Here is a 15996-nt window from a genome sequence, read left to right as displayed (position 1 = left end):
ATTTGACCGCCAAGGAGTAGTTTCCAGTGTCAAAGTAATCACATCAACAATACAGTACAATGAGAGAAACAACAATGCTTATTGATGTTCAGCAATTTAAAACAGGTTAAATAACACTTAAAACAGGAATCTATTTTCCCATTCAGCACCTGGGAAGTTAACACTGAATATAACAACTCCAATTTGAATTGTACTTTCAGAAGAACATTATTAAACTGCTGTCTCTGGAAAGAGATTTAAAAAGATGACAGAAGCACATCTCTGAGACTACCCTGTAATTCCAGGCAGTGAATTCTCTAAACAGCTGTTTTGATTGGCCTTTTTATTCCTTTTAAATAAATCAAAGGAAAATATTTTCCACACCCTAATTCTTTAATAGGAATTTAAAAATATAACTTCTTTCAAATGAGATCTTTCCCATGAAAGGGTGGGTAATTACAGCCCTTCCAGATGCAGTCACTTCTGTACAAAGCAGAGAAAGGGAGAGATAGCCAAATGGGAACAGTTCATAAAAGAAGTTTCTGTAGTTTATACCATGGTGAGGGCACATCCATAATCCTCTATATAGGAAGTCCATTTCTTGGGAAAGGCTTGAAGTGGAAAAGTCAGGCCACATCTGGATAAGGACATTGACAGACTTTACCATTCACTCTGTAATGTAGGTTTTTATTAAACTTGTAAATGTATAATTTGGAGCTAATTCTATTAGAATAATGTATTTCATTCAGTAATACAAGAATAGTAAATTAGGAGAGAATGGCATGCTGCCCACCCTTAGGACAACTTCAGTGCTAGCATAGAAAACAGAGCAACTGGACATATTACCTTGCACTGTACATCCCTCCTGAGGGGAAACCCTTGATAAGAAGTACCACAAGTCCATTTCAAACTAGATGAAACAAAGCACCACATAATCTATTGCAAGGAACAAGCATGTATTGGCAGAGAGATGATCTAGATGACCACAAGGTAGGACCTTTCCATCTCTAATATCTATGATCCAGACAGCTTCTCCATAACTAGTGTGTACATTCCAGTACAATGGGGATCTTTTAAAAAGACAGTAGTCACTCAAGTATTTTGCTTTTGTAAATCTTGTAAAGAAAATGGGCCATATTCACCACTACCTTTGACTTACATCAAAGATAAATTTTAGCCCAAAAAGATGATCTGATGTTTTTCTTCTACTTTTGAAAGAGCAACAAAAATCTATACGGCTGCATAGAATGTAAAAGAAAATAATATAAAGCAAGCCTATAGGCATGTAAATGGTCTTATCTCCATTTAACAGACAGGGAAACTAAAGCATGGAAAGGTCAAGTGTCTGGTTTAGGGACACACAAAACAGGACCTTGGTGAAGCTGCTAGGAAAAGAACCCAAGACTTCTGACTCCTAGTTTCTTGATCTAACAACTAGACATACTCTCTCTGTTCTTTATGTTCCTATTAAGACAGTAGGCTAGCTCTTTTCTGAATTATTTTAGCACTTTTATACATTTGTACATTATTAGGCCATGGTTCTGCAATTCACAGATGTATCACTATGTCTGTACATAGCATGCTTGACTTTATTGGCGCTCTATGGCAATCCTGCATACAGTGAGTTGGAGGATTGGCACCTTAGTGATGTTATTTATAGTCCAATTTATTTAATTGTCTACAGAAATGCACTCTCAAAATATACCCAAACTCAATGGGCTGGGTGCTTTTTTCCCCTTTCCATTTTTTAAATTTTTTTTTAAAGACACTTAGGTTGGTGTTATGAGTGTAAGATTGCATCCCAAACCACCATCTTCTATTTCTTTTGATATATGTATAGCTTGAGAAATGAAAAAAACCCATTTTACATGTATGTTTTAAAACTAAAAACCCAAACCTCTCCCAGGCTGGGATCTATTATGATACCAAAAGTGAATTTTTATAGCAGAATTATAAATCAAGAAAATATAGAAATGCGGAGAAACTCTTAGGTACAGCTGAGCATTCAGCTGCTGCTATAATTTACACAATATACATGTTTTAAATTTGTGACACAAAGGACACACTTTTCATAATGCTGTAATTTTATGGTTTTATTAGATTGACTTATGGTAGGAAGGAATATTCAGAAATTGCAGCTTAAATGAGAAAATGGGAATAGTGTTAGTTATATAAAATACTACTGTAATAGTTATTTTATTAATTTTTAATGCACAGCACCCACTGTGACCTCCTTTTTTCTTTTGCTGTCAACATGGCAGTCTGGAAAAATTGAAATGGGCTGACAGAAAGCCTAGTGAGTACTACAACCCTAACACTGTGTAACTGCTCTCTCTCTCTCTGCATCCTCCATTCTGCATATCAATAATATTTTAATGCCTTGTTTGACAGTCACTATGAAATAATCATTATACAATAAGCAGATTTTTTTTTATCCTTGCACTGTAGTATAGAGGTGCCCTTAAAAACTTCTGGATGTTATTTAGTTATCCAAGGCAACAGGCAATTTACCACTGTATATGATTTGTATACATTAAAGTCAATTAAAATACCCAACCCATTGTATTTGCCCCTCTATGTTCTCGAAGTATAACATAACTACATAAAATAAAGCATTTTTTGTCTGTCCAATTTCCTCCAAATAATTTTTTGGGACCAGTTCAGCAGTGCTTTACTTGAACAGTGGGATGCTATTATGTTATGTATATTTACCACTTTCTCTATCACCATGGAGACTAATCTTCATACCAGTACAGTCAAGAAGCTCACAGCATTGTCTTTGCAGGACTTTGTCACAGTGACAGCGTGCACAGGGTCAACAGATTAATACATTAGTGAGGATAGACAATGAATTAGAGTATAAAACTTTTTGTTGCTGGTTTTAAAATCATATCCTCAATCATCACACTGAAATACCATATATACAAGTATAAATATTACAAAGGAAAAGGATATATAATATGCATATATTTACTAAAGGTGACACATTGTTTTTATCATGGTGGAAAGAAAATAAAAGGATTTATCGTACATGGATTTCCATGTGGTAGGAGAAAGGTTCAGCCTACAATACACATACTGCACTTGGAATGTTTATATTTTCCCCTTACAATGCCCTTTCATTAGCCTCTGTCTAACATGTGGCCTGACAATTGTGACAGAATGAAAAATTCTAGGAAAACTGTGGGTCACAAGAGAAGAGATTTTCCTCCTTCTCTAGTGACCCTATCACAGTGTTCTGTTGCAGTGTTTTACCATTAAGGAAAGGGCAACACAAGAGTCTTCACACTCAATCTGTTCCATCTGTCATGACTATTAGAAACATTGACCATCAGTGAGCTTTAAGAACTCAGCACTACTGCCGACATGATATTCTAGCCCACTACAAGGACCTCCCGATGTTTTGTCAGCCTCCAAGGAAGCATTATGGATCAAAAAGACATCACTTACCAGACACGCCACCATACGTGGTCTTCTTTTCTCTACCAACTGCAGGCCAAGGTGTGCAGTCTGCGTTTAGTCCCATCAGTCCTGACACAGTGTTCATGGCTGTAACACCATCTGCACCACCTGTGAAAGAAATAACATTCACTTTTTGTTAAACATCCTGTACAAGTACAACAGAGGAAAATAAATATAGAAACAGTAAAGTTGTTAGATATTTAGACCCAGAGACTCTGAGGCCAAAGAGCACAGTGCAAATCAGGAGGAGGTGTGAAAAGGGGCTTTAAAAAACCAATCCTGGGTTGGCTAGCTAGTCCCCTAGAAAAAGTAAGACCAGCCTGAAGGAAACTTGCATCAGTTGCAAGGGCCCTAAAGGGCTGATACGGCAGCTGAGCATAGGGGCTCCTAAGACAGATCTCTTTTGTCCTTGGCCATACTCCTTTCGTTGGGTGAGACATCGGATTTGCCACACTAGCTCTACAGCTCTGGAGATCCCCCTGCATTCTCATGTATGGTTATACTGGCTAATGGACCATATTATGCTAGTGGATCTGGACCTTACTCTTATTACACATTGTGAATATGGAGGTTACTCACCTGTAACTGGATTTTCTTAGAGATATGTGGTCTATGTGCCCGAGTCTGGAACTTCTAACAAGCAGTGTCTGTTGGCCCAGACATGTGCAGTAATTCATCTCATGCTCTAGATTAAGGGCATAAGAGGAAACATGGGCCAGTGCCCCTATAGTTTCTCCTCTTACCGCAAATCCAGAAGGATTTGAAGCAGAGGGGATGGAGGGCAGGTAGTGGAATACAGATATGGACCACACAACTTGAAGAACTTCTAGTTACAGGTAAGTAAGCTCCATTTCTTCTTTGGGTGCTGGTCCCTATCTGTATTCCACATATGAGCGATAGACAAGCAGTATTCAGATTTGAGGGGGGTGCGAGGATGCTTGCGAGAAAGATGCTTGAAGTACTGCAGTTCCCACAGCTGCATCCATGGTGGAAGCTTGAACTAGCACCTAATGTTTAGTGAAAGTCTGAATGGAACTCCAGTTAGCCGCCCTGCATATGTCCAGCAATGGTAATTCCTGCAGTGATGCTATAGAGGCAGATTATGCTCTAGTAGAATGTGCCTTTACTCTGCCAGGTGGAGGGACCTGAGCTAATTGTAGCACATGATGATGCACCCAGAAATCCATTTGGAGATCCTCTATGAGGATACAGCTTGTCCTCACAACCTCTTTGCTATGGTGAGAAATAGACTAGGAAACTTTCTGAGAGATTTGGTCGTCTGCAGATAAATTAATAAGGTGTGTCTGATGCGGAGAGAATGGAGCTTCTTCCCCTTAACAAAGGCATGGGGTTTCAGAAGAAAATGGGTAAGTGAACAGCTTAGTTGACATGAAATTCTGAAATAACATCGGGTAGGAATTTAGCATGCAATCGAAGAAAGACTTTTTTCTTGTGAAAAACAGTATATGGGTTTACCATGAGATGGCCCTGCAGTGAGCTAATGGAAAGACCTGAGATCTTTGAAAACTGAAGGTTATCCTAAATGAGTGGGATACCTGAAGACTTTTGAGATGGCTGCCTGGCTGCCTACTATGAGTCCATGTTTCCTTGTAGTTAGGTAGCAGGTTCTAGTTGAGATGTTCCTACAAGACTTGATAGTCAGTGATATGGAAAAGATCTTTCTCCCTAAAAAGCCCCACCTCTTTAAGGCCTTATCAGCTGGAGTTGTCTTTGGATCCTGTAACTTTGCTCTCCGCTGGCAGCATTTACCACCAAGGAGTTGGGTGCTAGGTGGGAGAAGGGAAATTCAGCGTCTTTGATGGAGATGAAATAGTGCCTGTTGACCCTCTTAGGCATATTGGCACATGAGGCTGAGGTGTGCCAGACCTTACAATAGCCTTGTTAAACAGGAGCACCACCTTGCTCTGACTTATAGGCTGCAGAATATCTAAGAGCCAATGTTGGACGTCCTGAACCTCCTCCAATGGTATGTGGAGGTCTTTGGAAGTGTGGATGTACAGGGGGGAATCTCCCTGGCTCGAAACACAGTGAGGCCTCAGAGCCTTCTCCATAAGGTATTTTCTTAATCTACGGTCATGAGTTTACAATGAAAAAGAGTGACATATGCTGCACTTTGCAGCAATATTAATCTCCCCAGACAGTAGAGACAATGTTGGTGCTTGTCGTTCACAGAAAAGGTGCAGAGGGAGGAGACACAGTTCTTGAACCTTGGGACTCCAGGCACATCCCAGACTCTTAGAACAAACACTATCTATACTAATTATACTAAGAACTCTAACTATGCTAATATGAACTATAAGCTATTTACAAATTTATTTGCAGAGTAATAATAGTAAAAGCTGGAGAAACCCATGGACGCAGGGATTCTGACTCAGACCACGTGGCAATAAGAAGGAACTAGAGAGGTATTGTTTTGCACTGCCTCTTATGACCTCGATTTAAAGCATGAGGTGAACTACTGCGTATATGCAGGCCAAAGGACACCGCTTGCTAGAAATTCTGGACTTGGGTGCATGGCATGCATGCACACACCTATGTGTGGAATACACATAGGGAGTCAATGAAGAAATTACAGTTACATGAAGAGAAATGCAGTGAAACTATTAAGTGAGCCTAACTGACTGAGTCTGTTATCTGTTTGGACAAATAGTATTTACCAGGATGTAGCATTCTGAAAACTGAAAAAATGGATATAAAACCCCCATAAAATTTGGTCTTACTCCAAACTGCTACATCATGGTAAATAGATGTTGGCCATATTATACATATAAAATCATGATTTTATATCTCTATATCTATAACACCCACTGCTCTTTCTAGATAGATAGATGTTTACAGTATTCACTTTATATGTTAATAAACATAATAGAGCAAAATTGTATAGACAACCTTTAATAGCAAGCACTACGCTTACTCTAAATATTTTAAACAATCTGTTCCATACTAGCTTTTATTAATATTTGTTACTTCTTTGAGCAATAAAGTTGCAAATCAATATAATTGTATAGTACATGCATTTGAGTTTGTTACCTTCCTGGGCAGCCACTGCAATATTCACAATATCAGTGACATTTGGGGTCAGCTTTGCAAAGAAAGGAATCTGAACAGCTTGTCTAACCCAGCGACAGATGTTTCGGACTAGCTCTGGATTCTGTTCAAATAGGGAAGATAAATATAGGACATATTTAATAAAAGTAGTATGATTTAAATATATAGATATGCAATAGCAAAACTTTCTGACAATCTGCTGTACTGTGGTTTTCTGAAATTATACTTCACAATTGCATCTTGTCTCATTAGTTAACACAGTAGAAGTGAACTGAAAATCCATTACAAAGGAGTTAGATCACATAAAACAAAGAAAAATAAATCTTTACCAAGAGACAAAGATACCATTGAATGTTCACTTGCCAATGGGATAAAATAAAACTTCAGGCAACAAGGAATTTATTTAACCCATTATTATAAAAATTATCTTTTTGCTATATTGTGTCTCATTCCATGTAAATAATCACTGTTCTATGAAATAACACCATCCTGAACCTTCCTGCCCTTATGCATTTCAGATTTCTACACACTCCATTAACTCAGAATATAGATCAGGATGGCAAAAAGTTTAATGAAAAATCTGAATCTTTTTTTTAAAGCTAGAAATAGAAATCTTCATGCTTTGGCTTCTTATGCTTGCCAGGCTCACTTCAGTGGCACTAGTGTTCTTTGATTCTGGCCTATGCAATAAGTGCAGGTGGGTGTTTCGTTTTTAAATATAACATTTAGTACAAGCTTTTTCCCCTGACATTTACTGATAATGCTTTTTAATAAGTTACCCTAAAATTTGGAACTCATTATTGACTTTGCTAATCTGATTCAGGTGTGTTAAAATGTTTTCAGAAAAACTAAAAGGTGCTATTACAAGATGCAGTATAAACTTGTTACCTGTGGATAGTTTAATTGCAACCCTGGCTATTGTTTACATATATTAATTCTTTATCTTCGGCACAGATCCTGAAATCTGCCATATATAAAAAGATGCTTCTCATGTGGATATTAATTGCAACAGATATCCAACATTGTCATTGCTATGAAAATATGATGTGCTTAAGACGAGACTACATTATAAAGTTCAGTTGATTTTGAAGATGCCAGTTTAACAAATCTTGGCCTCCTGCATAGGAAAAATTTGCCATTGCTTTTTTCATTTGACCTTGAACAATTAAATATAAACATTAGAACAATATATACAGTGCATCTACACAGCATACAATGACTTTTCATGAACAGAAAAATGATGAGACTTAGCTCTGCAAATTCCAACTAATAAAAATGGTGATTTACCCTGCACATGCAACTTTCATGCAATATTTATAACATCTGCGTTGGATTATGAAAGCAGTTGCATTTTTGTGAGTTTCATTTCTCAGTTATAAATTTCCTTGGGCCCAGTGAAGAAAGAGAACCTCTAGAAGGATGATGTTAATTCTTTCCCATAGACATTCTGACAATAATGTAAAAGATGTTTGCACTATATAACTCATAATCATGGCCTATTAGCGCTTGCCATGCTACCATGAAAGTACTGTCTCACTCCAACACACTTAAGCTTTTAAATGTATATCAGTCCTTTTAATTCACCTTGAACAGATCGTTACATCCATGTTTACCTCATCCTCATCCTAGCCATTAAAATTTGCTAGAGTGTTTTTTGTAATAAATATTCATGTCACCTTCTTTTAGTTAACCCGGGCTTTTCATAAGGTGCAAAATAAGAATAGTTACATGCTACCCCAATGTCTAGATTTAGAGGTTGGAATTTGAATTATTACTATTAGACTTGCAGCATCAAACATCCACCCTACATGGCCTGATTAATAAATGCCACTAAAATGCATCAAATACTCAGATTCCAGAATCTAAATTTTCATTAAAAAAAAAACAACAACACAGATTTTTGCCTGTTGTTGTAAAGATAGCCTTCCAAATGAACTGTGCGTAAATTGATACCCTCTTGTCTTTCCGAGTCTGCTGATAGCTTGAAACATTAGTTCTGTATACTCCCCAACCCTTGGTATGGGGTGAGGATGTTGAACCTAAATTCCAGTAATGACACTTTGGTGTTAGCATTAATAATTTTATTAATGGAAAATGGAAGGGGGTAGCAGCAAAGCCTATGAAGACCAGGAACTGGGAGTTACTTTGGGGAAGGAAATACAGATGGGAGAAAAGAGGAGTCATCAAAAAACAGAGAAGAGGAAGAAATAAGAGAAAGAAAGATGGCCAAAGAAGAGGAACAAAGTGGAGATATAGTGGTAGTCCTCACAGTAAGGATGTTTAATCAAGGGAGTGGAAGAGATGTGGCTTGAGTAACAGGAATAGGATCAAAAGAAAAAATATTTTATGACCACAGGTTCTTCTTACAGCCAGACAAATGCATTTTGGGAACATCTGGAAGACAATTCATATACATTTGCCATTTTAAAATGAGATGATATTTGTCAGAAAACTAGAAGCCACAACAGAAAATTTCCCAGGAATTTCAGAAAGAAACTGTTCTGTTCAATACAGTACATTAGCTAATCTTGCCTAATTACAATTACATAAAATGGACCAAACTACAGTCTTCACTCAGTCCTTAATTACTTTAATGGAAGCAGCTTTGACTGTATAAAGACAGGGTAAGGACTGAAGGATTTGGGCCACTGCAATTACAGAAAATGCAGAGTATGACTCTTCTGCCAGCCAAAATCCTGAATGTGGTTACTCAGTAATGCATACTTATTTAAAAATACAGAAACTGCCACACTGGATCATGCCAGTGATTCATCTAAATGCATAATCCTGTCTCTGATAACGGTCAATTGCAGATGCTTCAGAGAAAGATTCAAGACACCATGTAGGAGATCTGCTTACGAGGACCTTTCTTCCCAACTCTTATCAATTACAAGCTGTCTTATGTCCTGTAGTGCAAGGTGTTAGTTACATTAGGTAAGATAAAAACATTTTGAAGTCTGTCAATATCATCTATATTAATCTCTAATTCTTTTTTGAATACCACAAAGCTCTTCCATTAAGGATATATTATGGCAATGAGTTTTACAGGTTAATCCTGCAGTTTGTAAAAAAAAATAAAAGTCCTTTTAACAGTTTTACATTTTGTCTTTCAATTTCATTGTGTCCCTTCTCCTTATATTATTCGTATTACGGACAAGTTAAGCTGGTTTTGGAATTAGCACTTATCATGGTTACAGGGCGAGCTGCGTATTACACAGGTTTTGTTATCTTCAACCTTCTCAGTTTGAACCACACAGTCTTACCACTCCAGGACTGGGTCTCTGGGCCGCAACCCGCACTTACCAACCCTGATGCACAACAGGACCAACTGTGCTTGGCACCTGTTAACACTTCTCCTCCAGGAGGACTTGGTGACAGTGGCTGATTAAAGTGACTGAAAACCAGCTCCTTCAAAAACCACAGCATTATCTATTCACCCCAAAAGTCAATAGCACTCAGAGCACAGGGTAAAAACAATAAAGGTTTGTATGCATATTTCCCCTCATCTAAATCTTAATCTTTCCTTGAGGGCTTTGTAAATTCCATTCAGCCCCGTTATCTCCATCTCTAGGTTGAGAGAAACAGACTTGCACTCTGAATTCTTTCCCTCCTCATTGTTTCCCTTCAGGGCAACTGCTGACAGCCCACTCAACCCTCTCTTCTTCCCTAGGCTTAGCATATTTAAGATTTTATATTCCTTCATTTGGCCTAGGAAGAGTAAACTTTGCCAGCCTAGTTGGAGCCAGGCCAGGAGTATTCCCCAACTAATAGCTTCCCCATTGTTCCCCACAAAGGCATTCTCTATAATAGTACTTATCTTTGCCATTTCTTCATTTCTATCACTTGCTGCCTCCTTTGATTTAACTTTATGCAGCCAGGCGGATAATATCACACAGGTAAACTAAGGCGCATGTGATATTTATAAAAAATAATGCACATAACTCCCTCAATCTGGATAGTAAATAAGTTTCACTAAGTAGTGTGAGTACCTTTAGGACAAGGAAGAATGGCTTGTATAGTGCAACATAGGGAAACAGCAAGATGGAGCTAGCGAAAGTGAGACTTAATATAACCAGGACCCCTCTACCCCCTCTAGAGCTCCATTGATGGAGTGCTTGCAAGACTGGGCCATTACATTTTAATTTTAGAAATTTATTCACCTAACTCTACAAAACTCAACAATCTACCATGGAGAGTGTCAGCAAGGAAGCTCAGAGTGGGCCCATCACATCTAAGACACTCCCTCTCTTTTAGTGACTTCCACTAAGCACCACACAATAAAGAGACTCTGTTTTTGGCCTTGCTTTGTTGTGCCTTTTAGAGGTGAATAGTGGGTATTGCAGTAACTGCCATACCTTTGTTGGGTGGGGGGAGACAGGATTAGGATCCATATAGGGAAGCTTGGGAGATGGAGGCATACTCATTTCCCTAGACTTCCCCTTCATTCAAACAGCTCCAAGACAGCTGCTCACGGAGAAGATCTGGGTTTTCTTTGATCCCTCTTCCACAGTGCACCAAGCCAACAGGATTTGTTGGTCCAGTGTGTAGCCAGTTTACATAATGTATGTGGCTACCACACTTCTTCCCTTCAGATAAACCAGGGTTAGGATCTAGCCTTTAGAAGACTGGGATTTTAATGGTATCTGTGTTTGATGATTCACTCTCTTGACCTTGCTTCCAACATTTCATAAGAAAAGCAAAGGGGTTCACTTTAAAGCTTTGCAAACTGATGTCTTCAGGGTCTCTTTCCAGTATCCAAGTTCTGCTTTTCAGATTACTATTCCTCTGTTCCATGTGATATACAAAGAAGTAATCTCTTCTCCTCCCACCTCTGGGATGTCCAAAATTACCTTCATAAAACTGAATCCGCCTAAATTTCATAGTACCTAATTACAGAGTTGCAATTAATCACTACAGCAAAAGAGACATCATTTGTGAATTTCACAGCTAATCTTATTGTATCCTCTTATCCTAGCAAGGGGCTTTTTAGTTTATGCACTTGTCCCATTTCAAACTTAATTAAAACAAACAATTTATTTAAAGCCTGTCAAATTAGGGGGAAAATTTCCCAGGGTGGGAGACAAATAACCCTCTCCTTATAGTCTGAGTAAAATATTTCCTCATTTCTCAGGAAATTTGACAGAGAGAATTCAGTCAACAACTCCACCAGCCACAGCTGTCAAAAGAGACAGCAAAGGGGGAGCTTAACCGAATGCAGGAGTGATGGTACTCACAGTTATACATGTAGTTATTTATGAATGTTGGGTAAAATTTTCTAAAGTGCCTAAGGCCTAGCTCCTAAAAAGGCAGTTAGGTGCCTAAAACCCAGGGAAATCAATAGGAGTTAGGTGACAAAATACCTTTCTGCATGCAGAAAATTACAGCCTCAAATTTAGAAGGAGATTTTGAAAATGTGCACTTTATATTTGAAGACTTATATCCCCTCTCAGCCTTCTCTTCTTTAGACTAAACAGGCCTTATTCTTTCAATCTTTCCTCATAGGTCACGTTTCCTAGAATTCTTATCATATTTGCTGCTCTCCTCTGAATTCTCTCCAATTTGTTCACATCTTTCTTAAAGTATGGTGCCCAAAACTGGATACAATACTCTAACTGGGGCCTCACCAGCACAGAGGAGAGCAGAACAATTACCAGGTGTCTTACATGTGACACTCCTGTTAATACAACCTCCTGTATAACATGGCTATTCTCAATTTAAAAAAAAAAATCACCTTTCTTACTCACACAAAGACAATACCATGTAAAGATCATGCTCATATAAACTCACATTAAACAACAGAGGCTTGCCTGAGTAAGGAAAGAGTAAAAACTGAAGAAGAGCATCAGGATTTAGCCCTATAATTCTTATTCTCTTAATTACCCTATAAAAACCAAGGAAAAGACCAGATTCTAGCTTTGTTCTCAGTCTTAAAAGAAATAAAGCGCCAACATATAGGTAAACTGTAAGCAGGGTGTCATGACTTGAGCAGGTGTTGTTCAGATCAGTCACTTTTAAGTTCCACTCTGTGGAGCCTAATGGAGATAGATTCTCTTCTTTTCCCAATCATACCAACTGTCGTTGGACAGAATCAAGTCACTTTGGATTAGGGCCATGCTTTTTGTCATGGCTGAGTTGAGACATAAAAGCTCTGAGTCCCATTCTATCATTAGAAGTAACAACAGCAGCTTCTAAGACGTTGCCAGAACTGGACAGGGCCCTACTGGTGTTCAGAAACAAATCCTGCATACATGTAGCTAATTTAGAGACTTTATAACAATACTCAGCTCCAGTACAAAGCCTCGGCTCAAAATCCAGTGGAGCATTAAAAAAATACAGTTCTCTAAATTCATAAAAGATTATGACAGAAATCAGGATTTCTGAAAAGGCTTCAGTTCAAGCACAAGCCCATCTTCTATCCTCTTAATTTTATTCAATCTTGTAACTCCGTCTAGTTTGCCCTCTCTCCTGAACAACTAATTTAATTTTGGGGAAGTGCCAGAAATAAAGTCTGATTCACTACAATGTTTCATCTTACAATTAACAATTTTGATATAGGTCATCTTGAAAAACATTTTTTTGATCTCCTCCCTTCTCTAGGTTTTCAAACAGCTTTTTTGTAGGGTTTCATAAATATGTGATAAATACTTTGTTTACCATCTTTCCCCATTACAATTTGAACAATTTAAACTAGAGAAAAAATACTACAGCATTTTTTACTTGCGCACAATATTGCAGCTGCACAATAGAACACTGTTAGCAGTTAAAAAAATACACATCAGACTATGCTTCACATTTTAACGTAGCTCATCTAATAGCTGCCAATATTAACACAGGTCAGTATCCAAACTCAAGAATAGATTTATCAAAGTGATGCATGGGAGCTCCACTTTGAATTCCTTGTTAGCAGGATTTGTGCACAAAGCTCCTACACATTGCTTTGAAAATGTATGATATACAGACTGGAAATTAACGAACTTGAAGACAAGGTCAAAAATCAGCACAAAAGTTTTGACTGACCAAGTACACAAAAGTCTAAAATATAGATTAGTGTTGAGAGTTGAAGCAATGATAAGAGGATTGTCAGTAGCAAAAACAGGGGTATCTCAAAATGTTTTAAGTTGTCTTTATTGAGTAGCCTTTGCAATTATTCCCCTTTTCAGCACACATAAAGGCTTTCTTGTTTTGGGTTTTTTTTCTTCCCCATCATGAAGAAAAAGACAATTCAATTTATTTTGATGACAGAGCCTTGCTTCTACATAGATAGTGGAACCATGCTGCATTTTGTTAGCCCAGATTTGGCTTTTTAAATTTAAAAGTGTGAAAAACCCCAAACATACCAACGTTTATCAAACAAACTAATTTAAAATGCACTGCATTCCCTTAATCTTAAATAGAGTTTTTTAATTTCCACAGCCATCTTCCATGCATTGAGAAAGGCTTCCTTTTGTTTGACTGTGATAGATCAGGTAAGACTGGTAACTACCATTTACAGCTATTGATTTCACTCAACATTAAAGGACCAAAATTCAACCATTATTCTCGTCAGTTGTCACAACAAAGGTTAATAATAGTTGAATTTTGGACTGTAAGAGTGAAGCAAGGATTGACAGCTGAAATTAGCAAACTGTTTCATTCAGAGATTAAGTCAATACTCAGATCTAAATATTCCAAGTTCAAAAATTGAAATAGTGCATTAAAATGTTTATAAACTATGAGGTGTGAGTGGAAAGAATTATTCATCGACAATATCAGAACATTTAAGGTGATGGCTAATAAAAAAGACATTTCTCCCCTTACAGAACAACATATTTTATCTTGGTTGTTTCTATATGACCAAAATAATGCTTCTCATATCACTGTAAAAAAAGTGGTATACAGCATGATTAAACAATATTTCAACTCTTTAGTTCATTCAGAGGTTACCTGCTAGAGGGCATAAAGGTTTGATTAGGTTTATGTCGTACATGAGAAATCTTAAAGGAAAGAATACAACACTCCTTTAAATATATGAGCACTGTAGCTACAAATAGCTTTTTCTTGTAGTCAGGTAGGCAATCTCTTAGTCCCTTTACTATAAATAAATAGGTAGACTATAACAGGTACTTCAGGAAATCATAAATCTTTCATGCTCCAGTGGCAAATTAAAGAATTTAAAGTCTATGTATTGGCTAGAATTTCCCACTACTTTTAAAAATAGTTGTCATTTGCATCTTTATTCAGTTTGGATACACTATAAATGGTCTGTTTTCAAATTAATTTCACTAACCATAGCATGAGTTAAGGCAAAATGCAAAGATAAATCTGGATCCTATTCTAGAAAATTCAGACATGGGCAGTGAAGAGACTAGTGAGTACACTGTTAATTCATACTTACAGTACCTAGTGTTGGCATACAAATAAAATCTATAGTAAGTAACTGATATTAAGATGATGTGTACTGAGTGTAACCTTTGTTAGATAACTTCTACCATGTGTCAGGATGAAAGATTTTAAATTGTTGAACTTTTCATACCCTCCTGCTTGTTGTTGATCACATACTTTCTAAGAAATCTTGTCTATAGGATACCATAGGTATTAACAACTCCAATGTTTTGCACAAAGCTAGGAGCAAGGCATGTCTAATTAGTATGTTGTGATCATTAAAAACCATTGTAATTATGTAGTCTATTTAAATGTCTCCTGAATTTTCTACATTTCATTATTATTACGACTTTCAGAGTATTAGAGGGTGACTACAAGAGTAAGAGCAAATTGTCAGAAGCTTTTAAGAGAACTGTGCTTTCCCTTCTGCTTTGTGAAGCACTCACTTCGTGTACCCTCTATGATGGTTCCTAAGACAACAACATTCTCATTAAAAAAAACGCCCAAACTCTTCTCATGTCCTTTCCAAGTGGGCTAGTAGGACTGATGTTTTGGCCAGACCTACCTTCACTATACCTTCTATGATTCATATGCGCAATTCCTGCTGAAATGTCTGTAATCATGATACAAATAAAAAGGAAAATAAAGGGCTCTCTATCACCAGCGTTCTTTCACATATGCATGGAACTTGAAGACAGGGTTACAATTAAGGTTTCTAAGAAAATCCATTCATAGGTAATGTTTTCCATAGACAAACAAAATGTTACTACACAGACAACAGGTAAATGCCCTATTACCAAATATAACATAATTTTAAAATTTTCAACATACTGGTAATACTGTTAATGTTAGTATGCTATCTATACTCCACTTCTATGTTCTGTTTTGTGTTTTGAATAATTCAATTAAAAATCCTACAAACCAATAACAATGACAATGTTGTCAAACTTCAATTTAAAATTACACAATAATGCTTTGATAATGAATTTATTAAGCTTCACATTTCTTCTAGTGTGTGTGAAATTCTTAAGACAAATTAACAACTAAGTGCCTTAACTCGTTATTAAGTATTGTCTCCTCCTACATGATATGAAATGTATACTTTATGACCACTCTGTTTCATAC

At 37.2% G+C, this 15996-nt stretch overlaps 1 protein-coding gene across 2 annotated transcripts in view; it reads right to left on the bottom strand.

Annotated features, from left to right (window-relative positions):
- The window catches only part of DPYD (dihydropyrimidine dehydrogenase), a 613360-nt gene that overhangs the window by 120014 nt on the left and 477350 nt on the right, over nucleotides 1-15996 (bottom strand). For both annotated transcript variants that reach the window (XM_054037742.1, XM_054037743.1), the window contains exons 17-18: nucleotides 6493-6613; nucleotides 3430-3549 (exon numbers count right to left, since the gene is read on the bottom strand). In XM_054037742.1, the coding sequence (XP_053893717.1) occupies nucleotides 3430-3549; nucleotides 6493-6613 (241 nt within the window). The remainder of the gene's footprint in view (nucleotides 1-3429; nucleotides 3550-6492; nucleotides 6614-15996) is intronic.

The sequence above is a fragment of the Malaclemys terrapin genome, chromosome 8, assembly GCF_027887155.1.
Source record: "Malaclemys terrapin pileata isolate rMalTer1 chromosome 8, rMalTer1.hap1, whole genome shotgun sequence".
Classification (NCBI taxonomy): domain Eukaryota; kingdom Metazoa; phylum Chordata; order Testudines; family Emydidae; genus Malaclemys; species Malaclemys terrapin.
This window is presented reverse-complemented; position numbering and strand designations above follow the sequence as displayed.